Source organism: Nannobrachium achirus, assembly GCF_963921795.1.
Source record: "Nannobrachium achirus genome assembly, chromosome: 1".
Classification (NCBI taxonomy): Eukaryota; Metazoa; Chordata; class Actinopteri; order Myctophiformes; family Myctophidae; genus Nannobrachium; species Nannobrachium achirus.
Window position 1 is genome coordinate 13,188,696 of NC_137810.1, and position 24,105 is coordinate 13,212,800.

At 43.5% G+C, this 24,105-nt stretch overlaps 1 protein-coding gene across 1 annotated transcript in view; it reads left to right on the forward strand.

Annotated features, from left to right (window-relative positions):
- The window catches only part of tgfbr3 (transforming growth factor, beta receptor III), a 152,246-nt gene extending 131,054 nt beyond the window's left edge, over positions 1 to 21,192 (forward strand). Inside the window, exons 13-17 of the mRNA XM_080724877.1 lie at positions 2,954 to 3,247; positions 5,915 to 6,044; positions 13,527 to 13,580; positions 13,747 to 13,854; positions 20,685 to 21,192. Of these exons, the coding sequence (XP_080581003.1) occupies positions 2,954 to 3,247; positions 5,915 to 6,044; positions 13,527 to 13,580; positions 13,747 to 13,854; positions 20,685 to 20,812 (714 nt within the window). The 3' untranslated portion in view covers positions 20,813 to 21,192. The remainder of the gene's footprint in view (positions 1 to 2,953; positions 3,248 to 5,914; positions 6,045 to 13,526; positions 13,581 to 13,746; positions 13,855 to 20,684) is intronic.
- Positions 21,193 to 24,105: the final 2,913 nt, after the last annotated feature.

Below are 24,105 nucleotides of genomic sequence, written 5' to 3' on the forward strand. Positions count from 1 at the left end.
AATTGTGGTTGTAAACAATAACACAGACAATATACATCCTTATTAGTCTAGTAGTGGGAAGAAGTAGGGTTATCATAATCATGGCCCCAAATAACTTTTGAATATCTTGCAATTGGCGACGAGTCTCTTACGAAATCGGCAAGAGTGCCTCTCAATACATGAAGCTATATAACCTTTCCATCATCGGCAATAGTCAGTGGTGTGTTCCCCACACTCCCGCGACCCCTCCGTTGCGCTTAGGTTTACCTGGAAAACCGCGGTCGCAGTACTGAACTGCAGGGGCGTCACACCAAATTCTGGGCCCTGGGTACAAGGATTCACTGCGGGCCCCCCATAAATGTTAACTATTCAAAAATAGCAGATATACAAGCTCACAGCGCGGCACCGAGTGCCGCGCTGCGAGCTTGTATATCTGCTATTTTTGAAAAATCAGGAAAATGTGTGCAAGAAACCTATGTCAAGGACCCCCAAGATGATATGTATTTGGCCACGGACCCCGATCTCAAAATATTTCGTTCCAGGGACCCCCAGAAGCAAAATTTGAGTTAGAAATGTTCGCTTAAAAAATACATACCGGTATATTCAAAGAATTTCACACATTTTCACAACTTTTCAAAAATAGCAGATCTACAAGCTTGCAGCTCGGCACTCGGTGCCGCGCTGTGAGCTTGTATATCTGCTATTTTTTAATAGATAAAGTTATTAGGGCCCCTCTAAAAGTCCCACTTTCCTACCCCTTGTGACGCCCCTGCTGAACTGTGAGGAGCAGTGTGTTTCTCCAGTACCCACACTATGTCCTCCCGGTGGGGGCACCTCACTGTCAGGTGAGCCAGTGGGGATCAACAGCAGCAGTAATAGTAACACATAAGTGTAGGGGGGACATGGGAATTGGCATAATGCCAAAGTTTGTAGGGAAAAAAACCTATTGGCTACATTTAGAAGGGGAAAAAAGCACACAAAAAAGGGGGGGGGGGGGGAAGAATAACACAAACTCAGGGAAATGCCTTGTGATGTATGTGGGCAGAAAACGTCAGGTTTCTGGTGGAACTGGAACTGAATTACAGTACAGCTTGATGATTTGTGAATGTTGGATGTCATTGTACTTTTGACTGATTGAGTGTCGTCATCATGGTGTTTTTCACTTTGGTGTATTCCCCTCAACAGACAGTTTGATAGTTAGGTAGGTACTAGGTATGTTGAAATCTTTAAAGGTGATACACCATGAAATTTCACTTTGAGAGCCATTCAAAAATGATAGAGGCTCTCTATTCAGGAGTGGTAATTTAGCCTCAAACCTTTTGAAAAACGTTTTTGGGACATAAACAATATGACATAAATACTTTTTAAATGCATGGTGTATCACCTTTAACCACTTAAACCCCATATGATTATTGACCTGGGTCCCCAGGGATCTATACAGTACTTGACCCACACCCTTTCCCCTCTTCACCAAAACTCTTTGCAGAAAATAGACGATTTACAAGCTTGCAGATCGTCTGTTTTCATTCATGTTCGCCTATTTGACAGGCCCACAATAGTAGAGGCAAGGGGCTCATGTGGTTAATGATCTCAAAAGAAGCAATTTGTTTTCACACATACATCGTAAATCACATGAAATGAATACCAATCACTAAATCACAACACCTTCCTCGTCGTTGTCGGGTGGAAACCTTGTAGCTCCAAGTTTCAAATGTGTACGTTCTTTCGCAAAGTAAAGCCCTGCTTCATCATACAAGGCCGTCGGACAAAAGTAGTGAAAACAGCAGATCTACAAGCACACCGCGAGGCGTTGTGTGCTTGTAGATCGGCTGTTTTCACTAGTTTAAATCATTTTTAAAATGATAAATGCAAAACAAACGGTTTGGGACATACAAGGTTTTCACCCGACCATGACAATATGCACTGCTTGTGCAGCTGAGATAATGAATGAGCCCCCTGATTGTGTTTGTTTTAACCTGCAGGCGTCTGAACCATAAAACAAAGTTAGACAAGTTGAAAAATGATCTGTATGTTTTTTCTACCAACCCCAATTGTAGGCTAATCTTGTACATTAGCAGCCACATACTCTCCCATTACCTTAACCCCTTATATATTTTTGTCGTACAACAAATGGCTAAAATCATAGATCCACAACCACTATGGGCGTGTAGATCAGCTATTTTTGAGCGGTGGTCACAACGCTCCTATACGTGGCCGTGTGTGTGGGTCTGTCTGTCTGTCTGTTTGTCTGTTTGTCTGTCTGTATGTCTGTCTGTCTCCGGGTATGTAGCCTGGCCCTGCAGTAACCTTTTCTGACCACACATGTTAAGGGAGGGGCGCTGTTGTTCAGGATAGGCCAGGCATAGGCCAGGCACACTCACACACAAACACACACAGGGGCCACACACACACACACACACACACACACACACACACACACACAGGGGGCACACACACACACACACACACACACACACACACACACACACACACACACACACACACACACCACCGCTCAGTTCACACGAGTGTGATTTTTTGTTTAACAAATGTTGCCTAAAGGCTTGCTGTAAATAGGGATTACCATCTTGTGGGCTTTGGAAGAAAAAAAACGTCATATTGCATAATTTGCGTCTGACAGTAAATAAGTTAAACTTAAATGTATCTTTATAGTGAGGCAATTAGTATTGGTTAGTATTTTCTCAGATCATAATTTAGTAACAGTACACAGTGTACAGTACTTATAGCCAATCAAAATAGTGCAAGTTCTTGATAAATTGCTCCCCTTAGCTTCAACACAGCTGAAAGTCATAGCTACCCCCACCTTTATCAACCAGAAATGACTCCAGTCATAAGTCATCTTTCTAACTGCTTACAAAGAAAAGCTTACCAAGAAAAATCACAGCTGTTACTCGTGTATTTGAAGACTAAATGTTTTTTTTTTCTCCCTCTGATTTGCTGCATGGTCTCTCAGATCTTAGCCACTAAAGCAGACGCAGAGCTGGGCTTTGTGATCCAGTCCTGCTTCATCTCCCCCAATTCCGACCCCAACACGGCCTCGGACTACACCCTCATCGAGAACATCTGCCCCCGGGACGACTCTGTCAAGTACTACCCTCAGAGAGACTTTCATATCCTCCACACGCAGACGGATAGGAAGAGGTTCAGCTTCAACTTCGACTCAAAGTTCAACGAATCCCTCCTCTTCCTGCACTGCGAGATGTCTCTGTGCTCCAAGAGACAGCAGTCCAACCGAGCGCTGCCAGTGGTACGCAAACCTGTTCAAATACATATACAGATTTGTTGTCTGCTGGTGTGTGGAATGATTAGATCAGTGTTTCCCAACCACTGTGCCTGCCTGGGACCTTTGGTGTGCCCCTGAGAAGGATCAAAGTGTGCTCCTTGAAACTGCTTGAAAGCCAGTATTTATCATTTAAAAAATGATTTAAACTAGTGAAAACAGCCGATCTGGTGCGAGGCGTTGTGTGCTTGTAGATCTGCTGTTTTCACTACTTTTGTGCGACAGCCTTGTATGATGAAGCAGGGCTTTACTTTGCGAGGAAACTTACAAATTTGAAACTTGGAGATATAAGGTTTCTTCCCGACAGTGACGATATTTACACCCCCATATTATGTTGGTGTGCCCATGGATCCTTGGGACATGAAAAGTGTGCCCATGTAGAAAAAAGGTTGAGAAACACTGGATTAGATAGATAGATAGATAGATAGATAGATAGATAGATAGATAGATAGATAGATAGTACTTTTATGTAAAGCTGAACTGTGTGTTGAGTATATGCTCCGTGCTGTAACTGCGTTTGTTTGAAAAGACCAAGCACTCAGGACGCTGTGTTTTTCAGTTTGCAGCGCTGGCTCTGGCTGACCTGAACCATTCAGTTTCAGGTCTCTACCCATGGCTAGGCAGGAAACATAAATCGACGTTAAGCTTTGCCAAGTAGCCACCTGTTAGAACAAAATAAGCATCCATCTTAAGTGCCACTTTCCTGTTACTGTGTCCGCGATCTGTCTCCACTAATTTACTGTACTTTTCGCAAACCTCTTGCAAAGCAAATCCCCCTCCCCCGCCGCCGCCCCTTTGCTCATTTGACCCATTTCGGCTCCCAAGGGCATTTTGGGAAAAGGGAAGAGAAAAAAAAAGAATCCTGTCAGGGTAGTGACAGGGGCCTTGGGCTGACTCGTGGCCGTGTGGCTAATATTTACATTCTGATTATGATCAAGGTCAGGATGGGGTTTATGAGTTTGGAGTGTGTATGACTTCCTCACAATTATACCTGTGGTCATGGGGATGAAAGACGACTCCTTCCCTCAGGTCGTGCGAGGTCACAGGGCTTTTTGGCCCTGTGCGTTTTTTCATTTCATTTCTCAGTTTCACATTTGTACGTTTTTTCGTAAAGTAAAGCCCTGCTTCATCACACCAGACTGTCGCACAAAAACAGTGAAAACTGACAGTGATGATTGTTTTGCTGCTCTTATACCCTGCACAGTGCATCCAGTAAAAGAGTTGTACTGATTGTTTTATTGCTCTCATACCCTGCACAGTGCATCCAGTAAAAGAGTTGTACGGATTGTTCTGTTGCTCTTATACCCTGCACAGTGCATCCAGTAAAAGAGTTGTACTGATTGTTCTGTTGCTCTCATACCCTGCACAGTGCATCCAGTAAAAGAGTTGTACTGATTGTTTTATTGCTCTCATACCCTCACAGTGCATCCAGTAAAAGAGTTGATACTGATTGTTCTGTTGCTCTCATACCCTGCACAGTGCATCCAGTAAAAGAGTTGTACTGATTGTTCTGTTGCTCGTATACCCTCACAGTGCATCCAGTAAAAGAGTTGATACTGATTGTTCTGTTGCTCGTATACCCTCACAGTGCATCCAGTAAAAGAGTTGATACTGATTGTTCTGTTGCTCTCATACCCTCACAGTGCATCCAGTAAAAGAGTTGATACTGATTGTTCTGTTGCTCTCATACTCTGCACAGTGCATCCAGTAAAAGAGTTGTACTGATTGTTCTGTTGCTCTTATACCCCGCACAGTGCATCCAGTAAAAGAGTTGTACTGATTGTTCTGTTGCTCTTATACCCCGCACAGTGCATCCAGTAAAAGAGTTGTACTGATTGTTTTGTTGCTCTCATACTCTGCACAGTGCATCCAGTAAAAGAGTTGTACTGATTGTTTTGTTGCTCTTATACCCGGCACAGTGCATCCAGTAAAAGAGTTGTACTGATTGTTTTGTTGCTCTCATACTCTGCACAGTGCATCCAGTAAAAGAGTTGTACTGATTGTTTTGTTGCTCTTATACCCGGCACAGTGCATCCAGTAAAAGAGTTGTACTGATTGTTTTATTGCTCTTATACCCGGCACAGTGCATCCAGTAAAAGAGTTGTACTGATTGTTTTATTGCTCTTATACCCTGCACAGTGCATCCAGTAAAAGAGTTGTACTGATTGTTTTATTGCTCTTATACCCTGCACAGTGCATCCAGTAAAAGAGTTGTACTGATTGTTTTGTTGCTCTCATACTCTGCACAGTGCATCCAGTAAAAGAGTTGTACTGATTGTTTTGTTGCTCTTATACCCGGCACAGTGCATCCAGTAAAAGAGTTGTACTGATTGTTTTATTGCTCTTATACCCGGCACAGTGCATCCAGTAAAATAGTTGTACTGATTGTTTTGTTGCTCTTATACCCCGCACAGTGCATCCAGTAAAAGAGTTGTACTGATTGTTTTGTTGCTCTTATACCCTGCACAGTGCATCCAGTAAAATAGTTGTACTGATTGTTTTGTTGCTCTTATACCCCGCACAGTGCATCCAGTAAAAGAGTTGTACTGATTGTTTTGTTGCTCTCATACCCTGCACAGTGCATCCAGTAAAAGAGTTGTACTTATTGTTCTGTTGCTCTCATACCCGGCACAGTGCATCCAGTCCAACGAGGCGTGTGACTCGGTCAACCTGGACACCGTCCTGGCCATGATGATGAACACCAAGACGTCCACCAAGCCTCTGGTTGTAGTGCCTGACGGGGAGGAGCAAAAGGAACCACCAGGTTAGCAACATTACATAAGATTACTAATGTTCTTTTATGTTTAGGTTTAGTGGCGATACAATGTCACAGTTCCTTTTTATTTAATGAATTCATTCTTCTTTGAACTTTGGTATAGCCTAACAGTATAATATGATACACAGTCAAATATTACCAGTAAGACTCCCTAATCGGGAGATAAGCGACCGTCAGGTTGCAGCGTGATTTTGGGGCAAAATGTGTAGGAGCAGTGTACAAAAATGTGTTCGAAAAAAAATCGGCCTGAAGGTGGCGCTATATGGGACAGATCCATGTTGAAGACATGAGTGTAGACATACCGTGTACCGATTTGCGTGATTTTAGGGCACAAATTGTCGCAGCTGTGCCTGTAAATGTGTTTGCAAGAACCGGCCTCATGGTGGCGCTAGAAGAGGGGCATTTGAGAAAAGAGGGGTAGAGGTTGTGGTTTGGCTGGCAAGGAGTGTGTGTGGAAAATTTCACATGGATAGGGGCAACGATGGCGGAGATATGAGTAGGGCAAAAGTGTGACATGATGTGACAGACTGACTGACTGACGGACAGACAGGCGGTGGAGGTTTTGATAGTAACTGCGACCTGATAATATATGTAACAACATTTTATATATAATATTATGTAATATATGGTATGTGATTCTGGGTAATCGAAATGGCTGTATTAACCCTTGATAGAAGTTCTTGAGCACAACAAAAATGTTGTATGTCTTATACACATGTCTAAAAATGTGTTTGCATTTGTTTATTTGCTAAAAGTGAATGGAATTGCTACTCCTGGTTTATCGTTTATGCTAGAACAGAGGGAAAAGATAAAAAAGATTGACAATTATGTGGACTTAGATTATGCCCAGTCTAGCCATACAACCCAAGGTTCTAGCAAAGTTCTACACGGCCTGTTTAAGAGTCAATCTGTTTCTGCCATTTGCAGGGGTGTCACAAGGGGGGGGAAAGTGGGACTGAGTTACTAGGGCCCAAGGTGGATTTTATACTTTAGCTATTGAAAAATAGCAGATATACAAGCTCACAGCGCGGCACAGAGTGCCGCGCTGCGAGCTTGTAGATCTGCTATTTTTGAAAAGTCCTGAAAATGTGTGCAAATCTTTGAATATATGTATTTTTTAAGCTGACATTTGTAAATCTAATTTTCACTTCTGTGGGGTCCCTGGAACTAAATATTTTGAGATGGGGGTCTGTGGCCAAATACATATCATTTTGGGGGTCCTTCTCATGAAAAGGTTTGAGCACCACTGACAACCATGTTTTTTTTTTTTTTTAAACCTTAGAAGGATTTGAAATAGATTAGATAGATTTTCAAGATTTTTCAAAAATAGCAGACCTACAAGCTGTGAGCTTGTATATCTGCTATTTTTCAATAGTTAAAGTACCCAGGGCCCAGAATTTGGTGCGACACCCCATGCCATTTGGCTCAGTCTGGACTAGCGCAGTCATCAATATTGTTGCACAACCTCAGGGCAAGAGTCACATCTGCGGTTTCCCTGTTTATCGGAACTGCGCGTCATGGACTTCAGCTCTCGTTTCCGTGTGCGGGGTGCGTTTAAAGTGTGTCAGGGAAGCTGATTAAGTGAGGAGCTGGTCTGGTCCTGGTGGCAGAATAAGGACCCAGAGAAACCTCATTGTAGCGCTTGGAGATTACAGCCCACCATTCCACAGCCACAGAGCATCACACATCACATCCCCACATCTGGACATCATTAGCTGTGTGTGTGTATGTGTGCGTGCGTGCGTGCGTGCGTGCGTGCGTGCGTGCGCGTTCAAGCAAACACACTGTATGTGGATGCAATATATTCACATTTGGCTGCCTTTGTGAGTGAGTTTGTACGCTACGGTATGCTTTTGCATTGGTGTGTTGTGTATGCATGCGTGTGTGTGTGTGTGTGTGTGTGTGTGTGTGTGTGTGTGTGTGTGTGTGTGTGTGTGTGTGCGTGTGCGTGCGTGCGTGCGTGTGTGATCATGTGGTTTACTGGAGTAAAGGGTAGTTCTGCTACAGCGCTGACGGAGCGATGGAAAGAAGGGGGAGTCGCCCACCCCAGCAACTGGAGCTCCAGTTGTTTTCACTTAGAACCTTGACTGTGGCCTCCTCTTCCCGCTAGTGAGAGGAGGAGGAGGAGGAGGAGTGGTCTCCTTGGCTTTGGGAGCGCAGCCAGCGTGCCGAGGCCCCTCATTGCTCCATTAGGTCGCTCACAACGCTCACCCTGCCTATCGCGGAGTCTCCGTGGGTTCGGAGGGCAGGGACGGAGCGCCAGCGGAGCAAGGGCGGGGCCGGCGCTGAGGGAGGCCCAGGGTGAATCAACCGCCACCACGTTTTGCTAATTACCAACCAAACTAAAGGCGTAGTAGGGTGATATCATGAGAACCCCCTTTTTTTAGGCGGTTCAGCTGCCAGGGGTTTTCGAGTCAGCATCCCCTCGGAGCGGCTCTGCGTTTACCCTGTCAAGAAAAAACACCACTGTGGTCCGTCTGACTCAGCTTTATCCGCTCGCAAGTTGGACGTAAATCACGCCGTTTCTTAACCCATTTAGGCCTAGGATTATTGACTGCTTTAACTATTGAAAAATAGCAGATATACAAGCTCACAGCGCGGCACCGAGTGCCTCGCTGCGAGCTTGTAGATCTGCTATTTTTAAAAAAGTCGTGAAAATGTGTGCAAATCTTTGAATATATGTATTCTCAAAGCGAACGTTTGTAACTCAAATTTTGCTTCTGGGTGGTCCCTGGAACTAGATATTTTGAAATGGGGGTCCGTGGACAAATACATATCATTTTGGGGATCCTTCACATGAAAAGGTTTGAGCACCACTGACATAGTAGTCTCTCAAGAACAGACTAACTGAGCTCCAGTTAAGTGAAAAGGACCTTTTCTTTGACGATGGCTGGCCAGATTGCTGACATAGAAACATAGGGTTTTTCAAAAGGTCTTAGAAGGATTCAAAAGACACTTATAGGATCGGGTCAAAATTCAAATTGTCACGATTATTCAAAAATAGCAGATCTACAAGCTCGCAGCGCGGCACTCGGTGCCGCGCTGTGAGCTTGTATATCTGCTATTTTTCAATAGTTAAAGCATAAAATAATGATACACAAAATGTGTACCCGTTCTAAATGGGTTAATCACTGGGCTGCGATTGTTCTACAAACGAACCGAAACCGGGGCCAAGTAGGAGTGGGTGGGTTTTTGCTACGGTTAATTATAGGCGGGGCGGACAGAAGACCTCACGACTTGCTGGCTTTCGCCGTAGATGTGTAGACAAAATTCACTGAGGGATATATACAGTGTATTTCCTAGAACTCTAACCACCTGAGCCATCACGAATAATACGAGGGCCAACAGCCTCGGGTCGGAGACGCTGAAATGTGCGGTAATTGCCCGAGTGAGTTTTTTCAGGCGTGCCAAAACTACAGTGAGCTGAGCCAGTCCGAACCTGGCACCGGCAAATGGAGAGAGAGTGTGTGTGTGTGTGTGTGTGTGTGTATGTGTGCGCGCGCGCGCATGTGTGTGCGTGCTGCCCATGCCAAAGAAAACAAGCTGCCTTTTCAAGGGCCACAGCTCCGCTCCGCTGGACGGCGTCCCAACGAGTTCAGCTTGATCTACAAATCAAAGAAGGGGGCCACTTGTGGCCAACTTGGTGCATGGAAAAACATAACAGCCTCAAAGCCTCGCCATCAAACGTAGATTTACTGCCTCACAAACATCAATAAATGTCCTCCCACTTTTTCTTTTTTTTTTTGACTCGCAGAACTCTGAACTACAAGGAAAGGTCCAGTCGTATCATCAGGGTGCACCGGATCGTTACTCCAGTGCCAGGATTTGTTTCCTTTCAGTAAACAAGAAATGTTTTATTGAGGTCGTAAACAAGGTTTGAGTCGAAAAACAACAGATTTATACAGATATGTGAAGGGATGCACTGCACCGATTTCACTTTCACTGTCAGTTTGACTCAAGTTAAATTGACACCCGGGATTTTGCGGAGAATTTGATTTGACACATGACACAGCTGTACTCACTGGATAGGATAAAATATGGAAATATGAAACATATTTTTTTAACCCATTTAGAACGGGTACACATTATTGTGTATTATTATTTTATGCTTTAACTATTGAAAAATAGCAGATATACAAGCTCACAGCGCGGCACCGAGTGCCGCGCTGCGAGCTTGTAGATCTGCTATTTTTTTTATAAATCGTGAAAATTAGAATTTTGACCCGATTCTATAAGTGTCTTTTGAATCCTTCTATGTTTCTTTTTGAAAAATCTATGTTTCTATGTCAGCAATCTGGACAGCCATCGTCAAAGAAAAGGACCTTTTCACTTAAATGGAGCTCAGTTAGTCTGTTCTTGAGAGACTGCTATGTCAGTGGTTCTCAAACCTTTTCATGTGAAGGACCCCCAAAATGATATTTATTTGGCCACAAACCCCTTTCTCAAAATATTTAGTTCCAGGGACCCCCCAGGAGCAAAATTTGAGTTACAAACGTTCGCTTTGAAAATACATATATTCAAAGATTTGCACACAACATTTTCACAACTTTTTCAAAAATAGCAGATCTACAAGCTCGCTGTGAGCTTGTATATCTGCTATTTTTCACTGGTTAAAGCATTCAATAATTCTAGGCCTAAATGGGTTTAATACCCCCCCTGTCTTCTCCCAATTTAGTTCTGACAACTTTCACTTCCCCTTGGACCCTTGTCACTGCTGACCTCTACAGGTTGGTTTGTTGGGGAGGGTGCAGATGAGCCTGTGTCCCCTCCTCCCCTTTGATACATGTTGCCTCTTTCAGCCTGACATTGAGGGCTTTCACCAGGAGGATCTAACGCATGTGGAGGAGGAACATACTGTTCTTCCCAGCTCAGCCCCCCAACTGAACAGGCACATTGACCAGCATGCAGTATAGCAGAGGTTCCCAAACCTTTTTGTCTCAGGGCACCCCATAAATATTGTTTTTAAATCCGAGGCACCCCTACATTATAATTTCCACTCCCAGCTCCTTATATTTATAGCGTATCGTCGTTGTCAGGTGGAAACCGTTGGTTTTGTATTTATCATCTAAAATATGTACTAAACGCCTCGGCGTTGTGTGCTTGTAGATCTGCTGTTTTCACTAGTTTTTGTGCGACGGTCCTGTAACTTGGAAATACAAGGTTTCTGCCCGACAGTGACGATATTTTAGTGATTATGTTGCGAGGAAAACGTTGCGACAATAGCCATTTTGCTTAGAACTGACTGAAAATAACTTTGTACTTCAAGTTTAAAATGATACTAAATATTTTTTCAAGTGTCCAAATAAATTCCAAATATTATCAAATTATCTCGCGGCACCCCTGGACTGCCGTCACGTGACGGCACCCCAGGGTGCCCCGTCACCCACTTTGAAAACCCCTGCAGTATAGGACTCGCTAGTGCAGTGACAGAGACCCCCCCCCCTCTCCTGGCTTCCCACCCTCGGATATGGGAGGGGAAAGAAATCCTTGGCGTGCCTGGCCAAGCCATAGGCAACATGGAGAGTTTGAATCCCTAGTCTTCGTAGTGGTGGAACTTTTACCTCTGTGTCACCCGAGCACCCAAAGCGTAATGTCTGTAGTGCAAGTTCTGCGGTCTATGCAGCAACATGTCCACATGAACAAAACGCTAGCAGCGTAAACACACAAAACAATGAGGTGAAGCCAAAGGATTGATTATTTCGAATCGGCAATAGGCTACTGGGGATCTGGCCCTTATAAACTCCTGTTGCTTTAAAATGGACAAGTACAAACTTCAGCCAGCTACAGCTACAAGGAAGAAAACCACCAGGTTGTAACACGTCCCCTGTATGTCAGCTACATGCCAGAAATGCAGTGTCAAATGTCAGTGCTGAAAGGACAGTGGCATATTGAACGATGTTAAGAATACTGTGTGACAAGGCACGACTGCTGCACAAACTGTATGATAAGCATACTGTACCTTTCCTTTGATGCAGCCGTAGGGAACGGAGCTGTTTGCGGTCATTACCAAACACTTTGAACTGTCAGCCTGGATGTTGTGCAACCACATCAACTGCGGCATGTTGTACGAGTGCAGACCCCCGATGTCAAGGGTCTCCCAGAGGCTCCGTCAGTGGTTTCTGCACACCATGAGGAGAGGGTCAGAGTTGAACAGAAACACAGCATTACAACGGAGTGTTCTTCCATCGCTGCTTGGATAAACAAATGACGTTCCTTGCAGATATCACAACTGTTCCAACTCTGGAAAGCGCTTACAGCTGAGAACATAGGTCTGGAGTTCAGACTATACTCCTATAGCAGTGCTTGGCTCGGTTCAAATCATGAACAGCTGAACGGAGTACTTGTCTTGCATAAAGCATTTTGTTGACCTGAGGCTCTCGCGCCATTTTGGCAGAGAAGTGGATAAAAGGTCATGAGCGAGATGCCACGGTCAGACTGTGATTCATTCAAATATATTTATAACTCTCGAGTTTCCATTATTGTTCAATATTCCATTTCATTTGACTACATTAGACCTAGCCTCCGGCAGAGACACGTTTTTTCATGCTGAATCAAAACAGCTCTTTAGGCGTTGTCAAAGACAAAGCTTATATGTACCTATAGAATGATCCAGGGTATTTTATGTACAATGAATTGTTTCAAGCCCTTGCATTATAGAACTTTCCCAGTACATAATAAACAAAGCAAACTATCAATTTAAAATGTGAAAAAGAAAATTAAAACATTAAGTCAAACCTAATAAAATCGAATTTCCAGTGCTTTTCGGAACACGGCTGGGTGCATTATCCATCCCTCCTCGGATCAGAACTGTGGTACTCGGTGCCCGGAAGCGTTAAGGGCCTGTCCCTTTGCTTTCTCAACATCACAATCTAAAGCGAGACAGATAACACTTGAGGGGTTTGGGCATTGCAGGGAGAATGTCATCCAGTCACATACCCTTCTGAAATAAACCTCTGCTGTTGTGATGGCCTATAGCTGTCATCATCTGCCACGCAGAATGAAAATCCAAAAGGTGTTCCTTCCGAGAATAGCAGCCATTGTGCCGGGGATCTTGGACCTGTACCAGGCTTGCTCTTGAGTTCGCCCCCCACACAAGCGCCTTTGTATTGTTTGCTGAGACATAATTGGGGCTAATTTCACTTTTGAAAGCCGTCCAGGAGGCTTCAGATAAATGGGCAGGGCAGTGCCTTGATGGAGTCAATGGGTTCATCCTGGAGGAGGCCACTGTGGGCTCACACAGGAGTTGCTCTTTATGCTGGTTCAGGTTTCTGTATCACATTCCATAGAGAATTGCTTATCAACACAGTGCAATATCGGCAACCTGGCTTATCCTCTTTGACTGGGGGTTGTCAGGGTTCACTCTTGAATATCTGCCGTGTTGTATTAAACATGTTAAAGTTCATGCAATACGCTGCGTGTCGTTGAATTGTCAACACATGTAAAAATGGAACTGTTTCGTTTATTTTGCAGCTCCGACTACACGCACAACGCCCAGAAACCTGCCCAATAATCCTCCCAGTGAAAGTAAGTTAAAGGATCATCGTGATTTCATACTACTCATTAAACACTCTTTTTTTTTAATGAACACTCTTTAAATTAACTTTTGAGCAATTTATTGTATTTCTGTTTTGCTACATTTCATGTTCAACTTTTCCACCAAGTATGAACGGTGTGTGCCTCTGTCCCGCAGCCATCCTATACGTCCTGGACACTCCGACGGTGGTGGGAATCGCCTTCGCCGCCTTCGTGATCGGGGCCCTGTTGACCGGAGCCCTGTGGTTCATCTACTCACACACAGGTAGGTCGCTCTGCGCCCTGCGGTGCCTTCACCTGCCCACCCAGTGGCCCTCATCATCAGCCCCACGCCACGCTAATGAAAAGATAAGAAGTCTAGGAATGTCCGCGTCTCTGTGCCAGAAAAACCCCCAAGCCTACCCACCACCACCCCACCATCGCCGATGCCAAACATCCCTCCACTCACTGACAGGCTGCTTAACAATAACATAATTGACTTCTCTACTGTAAATATATCCTGGCCTCGTCACCGAGAGTCACCTCTTCTCTTTCCTGCCTTTGAGAGGTTTTCGGGGGGCCGCAGGGCAATCGGGGGGGGGGGGGGACATTCTCAACAACAATGGCCAGATAGGTCGCTTGGAATTCCCCTCCCCCCTCCTCCTCCTCTGTTGGGTTTTTTTAGTGGGGCGCTCACAGGAAGAGACACACAATCTGTCCATGAGATGCCAAGACCTTCCCCAGCGTCCCCGCGCTCCCGACCCCGGCTGACCCCCAGGGAGGAAGTGGGGTCCCGGGCAGCCCACTGTGTGCAGAGCAGCGCACAGAGCTGCCCTGTTCCCCCAACCCCGCTGATCTGCCGTGCCTTTGACCCACCTCTCCGTTTGCTCTGACATCTCCTTCTCTGTAGACATCATCTCTCACAAGCTGGGCCAGGAAGTTCCACAGAAGAGATTCAGAGAGGTTTAACCCATTTAGGCCTAGACTTATTGACTGCTTTAACCAGTGAAAAATAGCAGATATCCAAGCTCACAGCGCGGCACCGAGTGCCGCGCTGCGAGCTTGTAGATCTGCTATTTTTGAAAAAAAGTCGTGAAAATGTGTGCAAATCTTTGAATATATGTATTTTCAAAGCGAACGTTTGTAACACAAATGTTGCTTCTGGGTGGTCCCTGGAACTAAATATTTTGAGATGCGGGTCCGTGACCAAATAAATATCATTTTGGGGGTCCTTGACATGAAAAGGTTTGAGAACCACTGACATAGTAGTCTCTCAAGAACAGACTAACTGAGCTCCAGTTAACTGAAAAGGACCTTTTCTTTGACGATGGCTGGCCAGATTGCTGACATAGAAACACAGGTTTTTCAAAAAATTCTTAGAAGGATTCAAAAGACACTTATAGAATCGGGTCAAAATTCTAATTTTCATGATTTTTCAAAAATAGCAGATCTACAAGCTCGCAGTGTATATCTGCTATTTTTCAATAGTTAAAGCATAAAATAATGATACACAAAATGTGTACCCGTTCTGAATGGGTTAAACAATGGTGTCTATGTGTTTAACCACGTGAACCCTGGCGTCCCTATTCTGGGGCCCAGCATTCCGCAAAAATAGCAAATCGAAAAAGCTATTTTCAGCAAAGATATTTAGTTTAGAGTAAAAACAGAGGAGGGGGCCTAGTAGAGGCCGCTGGTGTAGTGGCATATACTCTGTTCAACTAGGTAAGTATTATACTGCAGGCTTTAAAGGGGAAGACCACCCATTTTCAATATTGAACTGTTTTGAGACGCTGAGGAAGGCCACACGGCCGAAACCGGTCCGTCTATTCGGTGAGATGCTGTGAATTAATGATTTAATAAATCTACAAGAAACTACTCCAGAGAGTGCGGATATTCCCTTTTTTCCAATATTGAACTATGTCATTAATATAACTTAGAGGAGTTGTGTGGAAATAGAAAAAAAGTTCCCCCCCTTCTGTGTTGCCTAGAACTGGAGGATTGATTTTGGGGTTTCTATTGTAAAGTACAACGGTGTGATGTCATCAAGTTGTACTTTACAATACGAACCCCCAAATCAATGCTCCAGTTCTAGGCAACACAGAAGGGGGGGAACTTTTTTTTTCTATTTCCACACAACTCCTCTAAGGTATATTAATGACATAGTTCAATATTGAAAATGGGTGGTCTTCCCCTTTAAGTGATTAAGTGTTACCACTGTTACCACTCGCTCTATGTGAGGAGCAGACAACAACCACTTGAACCCTACTGTATACAAATTATTTTGGGGGGGTCCCCAGATGATTAACTTAATGTGCAACATTGTTTTCTCCCTCAACAGTAAACAAGACCAACATAAAGTTTAAGTATATAGAGGGTATCTGCACATTTCTAAAGTGACAATTTAAGGACTTTTAATACCTCTAAAATGACAAATTAAACATTGGCCAAATTGTCAATCATTAGAGGCAGAAATTGTGAAAATAGACGATCTACATGCTCACAATGCCTCGCAACGTGAGCATGTAGATCTGCTATTTTCACAATAGAACCGTGACATAAAAAATCTAATGCCTCAACTCTTAGTGCTCGTCAGGATGGGGGTCCCCGGTTCAAATATGATTATTTTGGGGGTCCCGGCCCGAAAAGGTTGAGGACCACTTGTATACAGTATACCTCATTGATCAGAGTCCCTCAGAGCTACCCTTGCTGTAGGTGAGGAGCTCAGAGATGTGTGATAACAACAGAATAGTCCTGCCTTGTGATCTCAGTGCTGTCGTTGGTCTGCATGAGCAGCAATCATTAGGGATGGAAGTGAAACCTTAAAAGAAAGCTATGCCACATTCAGTTAAAGTCAGTTGGATTTTGCCTAATTTGTCCATTGAAAGTTTTCCTTTCTCCAAAGGCGAGCAAAGGAGAGATCTACTGACAGATGTGAGTCGCCTTATCTTTATCACAATGTTTGCGTTGGCACCTCTTTAGAAAGCCACTTTATTTGATTTTTATGAGTTTCCTAGAGAGACCAATAAAGAAACTCAAGCCTAGCTTTTGACTGGCCTTTTCCCCCTTTTCTTTTTTTTTTTCTTCTTTTCTTTTTTAAGGTCAAAAGTTGAACCTCTGTAGGGAAACAGGTGTAGGGAATCTAGGGATGGAGGTAGTAGCCCCAGCCCTCTCCGGCATGGGGTAGCGATATTTGAGACATATATTGATGCTGATCATGTTGTTTTGACCACCAGAGCTGATGTATCAAGAGCTTGTTTCTGCTGCTTTGACTGGAATTGCCTTATATGGTGCTCCACATTAACCCCAGGAATATCAATTCTGGAAAACAACCACCGAAAATACCAGCCCAGCAGGGGCGTCACACTGGGGGGGGGGGGGGGGGTTTTGAAAAGATGTGAAAATGTGTGCAAATCTTTGAATACATGTATTTTTTAAGCGTAAAACTAAACTGAAATTTTGCTTCTGGGGGGTCCCTGGAACTAAATATTTTGAGATGGGGGTCTGTGGCCAAATACATATAATTTTGGGGGTCCTTCACATGAAAAGGTTTGAGCACCGCAAAAAACAAAAAAGAAACCTTAGAAGGATTTAGAAGACATTTATAGAATCGTGTCAAAAATACAAAATACAAATTTTCACGACTTTTCAAAAATAGCAGATCTACAAGCTCGCAGCGCGGCACTCGGTGCCGCGCTGTGAGCTTGTATATCTAATAATGCGTTCCCATTCACGGGGGGCCCACAGTGAATCCTTGTACCCAGGGCCCAGAATTTGGTGTGACACCCCTGAGCCCAACGTGTATTTTTAACTAGTGCGAGGAGTGTTGAAACCAAAACAGAGCTACATTTATCCCCACAGGGGCCTGAGGACAATGTTGGATGTTCTTGCCCTCTGAACTCCTTTAAAAAGGCCAGGTTTTTTCCTGTTGTTATTGAAACACACATTGGGGCTATACTCGGTGTTTGTGTTGGACTTTTAGGATCCGCGCTACATTAACTCCTTACAAGGTAAACTGAAAGATCCAATAACTTCTGAAAACACAGAGGTTTTTGTTATCTTGGCTCAGTATAGCCCACACATACCACCGTTCTGGTACCACCGCTACACACATACACTGGAATTGTTTATTTTTTTTAGTTCGAAGCTAAAACACCAAGAAAAATCTAAAATAAATCGATTAAAGGAATGGACGTGTTGCCAGAGGTGTTTTTGGTACATATCCAGTCGTCCATAACTATTACTTTTGTGGATTTGGTAATGCTTTGGAATGTGGATGGATGCAGCTCTGCACGAGGTGCTGCGATCCAATGGTCACTTTCTCAGACGTTAAGGACACCCGAGGTGACACAAACTCATCGTAGCCCGTGGATGTGAATTTCCAGACAGAATATAATACTGTGGTGGGACAATAATCTCCCCCATCTAGCGAGACAATAATAACTTTGTCCAGAGACGTGGTGTATTTGTGTTTTCACCAACCTCCGCACCATGGGAGACCGCGGGCCTTCAGTTTTACAGCCCCAAGTCTGTGGAACGCCCTCCCCGAACATTTGAGAGCACCACAGTCCACTGACGTTTTTTAAAAACGGACTAAAAACCTACCTTTTTCAGAAAGCGTTCTCTTAATCTTTTCTGGGCCTTGTCCTTTTATTGTCCTTGCCCTGTGTTGTTGTTTTAGTTTTAGTCCTGACCCGTATTTGAATTTGATTGTCTGCCTTTTGCTGTTTTTTGCCTTGATTTTAACCCTGTACTGTAGCACTTTGAGATTCTTTTTGAATGTAAAGTGCGTTATAAATAAAATGCATTATTATCATTATTATTATTATTTTCACAAATAGGGAATTGACACAGAGGCAAAGTGAGACCGAGTCCTGTTGTTTTTCGAAAGCCCAGAATTCTGAGCATAGATGGACTGGGTTCTTTTTTTTCTTTAGCCAGAGCCTCTTTGGCAGCGTTGCTCTGGTAAACATGAACAGAGAGAGAGCTATGGGGCCTGGAAGAGGGCGCACGATGCAAGAAAAGCCTGTGGATCCAACTGTGTGCTTGCATGTGTTCATACAGTGCACAGAGACTCAAGCACACGGGTGCACATAATTTAGGCTACAGGCACCCCACTAACTTAGCACAAACTAAATCCCCATTTATACTTTGCAATATCACAGTGCCACACACCAAACATTGACGATCTATTGTTTAATCTCACAGCATGTTGGATCTGTGATGAGCAAGAATTAGGCATAACTTCAATAAAGTTGCTGTAACTCAATCAGGGACGTGCTGGCCATTGGGAAAAGCGGGACAATTCCCGAACGGCTGGTTCATTCCCGGCCGGTCCAGGCCGGCCATTAGGGGAAAAAAAATACAAATAAAATGTCGGCCTTCGTTCCATTTTGGGGGCTGGGCGGCCAACAAAGTAAATCGTCACTGTCGGGCAGAAACCTTGTATCTCCAAGTTTCAAATTTGTACATTTTTTTCGCAAAGCAAAGCCCTGCTTCATCATACAAGGCCGTCGCACAAAAGTAGTGAAAACAGCAGATCTACAAGCACACAACGCCTCGCGGTGCGAGGCGTTGTGTGCTTGTAGATCGACTGTTTGCACTAGTTTAAATCATTTTTAAAATGGTAAATACAAAACAAACGGTTTTGGACATACAAGGTTTCCACCCGACAACAACGAAATATAACTCATGTAATTGGCCCACTGTCTTGTCACTTTGTCACAAATCTCTCTATAGCGCACAATGAGGGCCTCTCCAACTCTTTTTCCCAGGCTGAATCAGGGACCCAGCATGTCCCTGAACTCAATCACTGGTGGTTGACAGAGAAAGATCTCCCTCCATAGTTTTCTGTAAGCTATCTCCCACTAATAGGGACACAACTAGCAAACAAGCAATGGACGCACTGACATTTAGTACCACAATCACTGTGCCAAATGCATGAATTAAACACAGGCTTGGCTTTTTTTCAAGCATCCTCAGTCAGAAAACTTTTTCCAAATAAATGGGCGCATTTCTTTTTATTTGCCTCCTAACCTTCAGATTTGGACCCTACAGTAGGAATCCACAAACTGGAATGCAAAATTTAAACATAGAACAATAAACAAGTCAGTGGCCAGGGGGCCAAGTCTTGTGTTTATTCCCCTATATAAGGGTAATTACATCCAGACACACAAAACTGTATAATGATAATATAAAATATATGCTGTCAGAGAGAATTTAATCACTTGCTCTTTGGCTTTGAAGTGACTGTTTTATGCCCTCTAAAGAAATCATAGGAGCAAAACAACCATTGTATGATGGAGTAAAAGATAGAGAAAAAAAAGATGGGACTGTTGATTATGCGTCAACAGTTATTCTGCTATTCTTTGATTAGACAGCGGTCTGTTATAGAGTGGAGCGGTCATTATCAAGAAATAATACACAACGATATGTAGATCGGCTATTTTCACAATGAATACATCGAGTCAAACTAAATGTAATGCCAAAACTCCTACAATGCCAAGTGCTTGTGCAGGGTGAGGGGTCCCCGGTTCAAATATGTTTATTTTGGGGGTCGCGGCCTGAAAAGGTTGAGAACCACTGCACTAGGCTACAGTGATCCAGAGGGGAGAGAGCGAGTAGGGATGGGACGATATGAAAATGTCATATCACGATTATTGTGACAAAAGAAATCACGATTTACGATATTATCGCGATAATCTAAATCCACTATCCTGGGGCGGAACATTTGCCAAAAAATAGCAGATCTACATAGATCGGCTATTTCTTTCTTGGCAAAGACATTTGATAGAGTGAAAAAAAGACTGTATCAAGTACGTACTGTATATTATAAGTACCTTTTACCAATAGAGGGTTTAAGTGGTACCGGTTATGCAGCTCGGGCAAATAAAAGCTAAATTGATCCCAGTGCATGACGGAGGATGATATCACGATAAATTAAATCTCCACGATACGATTATCGTGAGTGCTTTTTATCACGATAAACGATAATAATAATCGCTTATCGTCCCATCCCTAAGAGCGAAAAAAAAAAGAAGTTGCTTCCTTCCCACTTCTGCTGTATTGTATAATCTATTTGTGTCTACCTTCCTCTTTCCGCCCTGTCCTGATGCCCAGGTGATGCCGCAGGCAGACAGCAGCAGCAGGTCCAGAAGCCCCCGCCGCCGGCCTCGGAGAACAGCAGCGCGGCCCACAGCATCGGCAGCACACAGAGCACTCCCTGTTCCAGCAGCAGCACGGCGTAGCCCAGGGCAGCGCAGCGGGACGCTAACCCCTGCCGGGGCACAGGAGAGGCCGCATGGGTCACAGGGACCAGTTTGTTGATACTCGTTTCCTTGGATGAAAGGGATTGTTCTGGGGGGATGCTTTTGCCACAACATGGAAGAAGAACAAAAAAAAAAGTCAAATCACCTTTAAACCTGATTTATGATTTGTCGTACAATGGTGTCGCGTGTCGGAAGTAGCCCGATTTCCAAGCTCTCAAGGGGCGCGACGCATTGTGAGCCTTAGGAGTCTGCGATTTGTGGCGCGCGACACCATTGTCCGACGGAGCATAGATTAGGCGTTAGTCTGCGAGTAAATTCCCTTTGTGCCACCTCACCAGTTTGTTTTGGACGTTATAAAAGTGCTGTGCTGGTATCACTCGGTTGACGGCTCGACGAAACAGATGTGAGGTCCATGAGTGGCAACCACCACACCCGGGCAGGCAGCAACTAAAACTATAAAAAAACAAATGTGAGTTTATTACCGGGCAGTTCTTTCTTTCCTGTTCTTTTCATTTCTAATCCAAATGCTGCTTCTTTTTTTTTTTTTTCTTTCTTTTCTTCCGTCCTTCGTCCACAAGAGAAAAGTTTTTTTTTTTTACCTTAAATGGTTTGGTCTGGGCTGTAAATGAAAAGCAAGTGTACGCCAATAGCAAGGGAAAAAAAACTGTTTCGCTGCAAGAATGTCAGTATTCACAAATGAGCTGGGGTTGGCTGTCCGATGCCGTGCTTACAAGCACTGCTCATAACACACACGACCAGGGGCGTCACAAGGGGGAGGAAAGTGGGACTGAGTTACCAGGGCCCAAGGTGGAGGGGCCCTAGTAACTTTAGCTATTGAAAAATAGCAGATATACACCGAGTGCCGCGCTGCGAGCTTGTAGATCTGCTATTTTTGAAAGAGTAGTGAAAATGTGTGTAAATGGAATATATGTATTTTTTAAGCGGACATTTGTAACTCAAATTTTGCTTCTGGGGGGTCCATGGAAAGAAATATTTGGAGATGGGGGTCCGTGGCCAAATACCTATCATCTTGGGCGTCCTTGAAATGAAAAGGTTTGAGCACCACTGACATAGAAACATAGGTTTCTTGCACACATTTTCACATTTTTTTCAAAAATAGCAGATCTACAAGCTCGCAGCGCGGCACTCGGTGCCGCGCTGTGAGCTTGTATATCTGCTATTTTTCAATGGTTAACATTCATGGGGGGCCCACAGTGAATCCTTGTACCCAGGGCCCAGAATTTGGTGTGACGCCCCTGCACACGACTACATTATGTGATACATGATCCCAGAGCACCGGAGGATTAAAGCCTAGTTTATACTTCGCCGTAGAGCCCGACCCCATGCCGCATTTCTGGGTCTGAAGCCGATACCGATTTTGGAGTGTCCTAGACCCACCAATTACTGATGTACACTATTGACTGACATTTTGTAAAAAAAAGAAAAAAGGTCATTTTATTTTATTTAACCTCTTAAAGGAGTAGTTCACCCCCAAAATGACTTTTTTTCTATTGATTACTCATGCCATGGAGAGTAGAGTTCAATAATATTTTTTTGGTTTTTGTCACATTCCTAAGACAAATATTTCATTAGAGTAAATTTACCCCCATTTATTCCGGATGGGGACCCATTTCGAAACGGGTCCCCATCCGGAACGAATGGGGGTAAATTTATTGTTATCGCATTTTTGTCACATTTTTGAACTCTAGTCTCCATGGCGTGACTAATCAATAGAAAAAAAGTCATTTTGGGGGTGAACTACTCCTTTAAGCCCTATTCCAAAAAAGTAAGTAATAGCCCATCGACAAGCTCACAACCTGTCACACTGAAACGAGTTGTGAGCTTGTAGATCTGCTAAATATTTTTAAATGTATGAAAAACGTATACCTTTAATGACGATGCTCAAAATAGGGACACCAGCTTCAAAATGGTTAAAATTGTGACACATTGGTTGTATAATTGCTGACACAGATGTCATCAAAAAAGTCAAATAATGGCCAATATATCGGGCAAGCTGATATACAGTATCAGTCAGGCTCTACTCCATAGAGTGATGGTGGTGACACTGTCACGGAATGGAGTAAAAATAAAGCTTAACACAACCACTATTAGCAGTCGGAGAACAGCGCAGTAAGGGAGGGAAGTCTTCAACTGTGTTTTGAACCCGTTTGAAGGGACGAGGGACGCATAGCAGTAGATAATGTTGAATGTAAAGATAGCAAGTAAATGCCAAACAAAATGTGAAAGAAAAATGTGAAAAAGCTGACGATGACTGAGCTACATTATACAGATACAATACAATTTGGCGATTATTCTTCCCTCGATAACACATTTCTAAAGCTGGTCAAGAATACATTATGCCAGTGAATGCTGTAGCTCCTGTACATACATGTAGGTATAGTAATGCATTTATCAGGTCTAAGCTAAGGTCTAAGTCTCAACTTGCATATAGCTTCCCTTTTTATAAGATGAACAGCTGTAAAGATATACATATATATATTTTTTGTGAATACTGTAAATAATGTAAAATGTTATAAGTCAGAGTATGTGCAAAGTTTCCTTTCATATTCATATTTCTTTTATTTTTTATTTTTTTAAACTTTTGGACAGGACTCATGCATATGCAGTAGTTTCGTGCATACCGACTTGGCAACACAACACATGTGCCAGAGTTTTAATCAAGAACAAACAATGCCTGAATAGCAATAATAACCTTAGAGAGTGAACTACGGTATGAATTAGCTGTTAAATCATACATTTGCTTTTCTGGGTCCTATGCCACTAATCCTGCCAGTTATATTCTGATTCCAGTCCATATCAAAAAGTAGAGTGTTCTAATTTGTACAGGTGTGTGCAACATTATGGAACATTTATTGCATTGTAAAGCCATTCCAAAGCTTGACAGATGTGTAGTGTGATATTCAGTTTTAATTGTCTGTTGGGCGCCAACAGTGTGCTGTCTTAAATGAATAAGCTGTAGCCTACCCATTGTCATGGAAAATATATTTTTCATCCACTTTGCCAATGCTTCATAGGTCATTTGGATAACCCCACCGTCACAGAATAACATGAATGTTTATCATTGTGCCTTCCTTGAATGAGTAAGTATTCTTAGGAGATTAGTGGGACACAAATTGGGGCCCTTTTGGGTTTATTTGGTAATGGAGAGAAGGGAGTGATTGGGGTCCATTTTCTTTTTGTACCAATTTTGCTTTGTAGCCATGGTCAGGAGTGAAACAGGAAAAAAAAAAAGAATGTATATTATCTCAAAG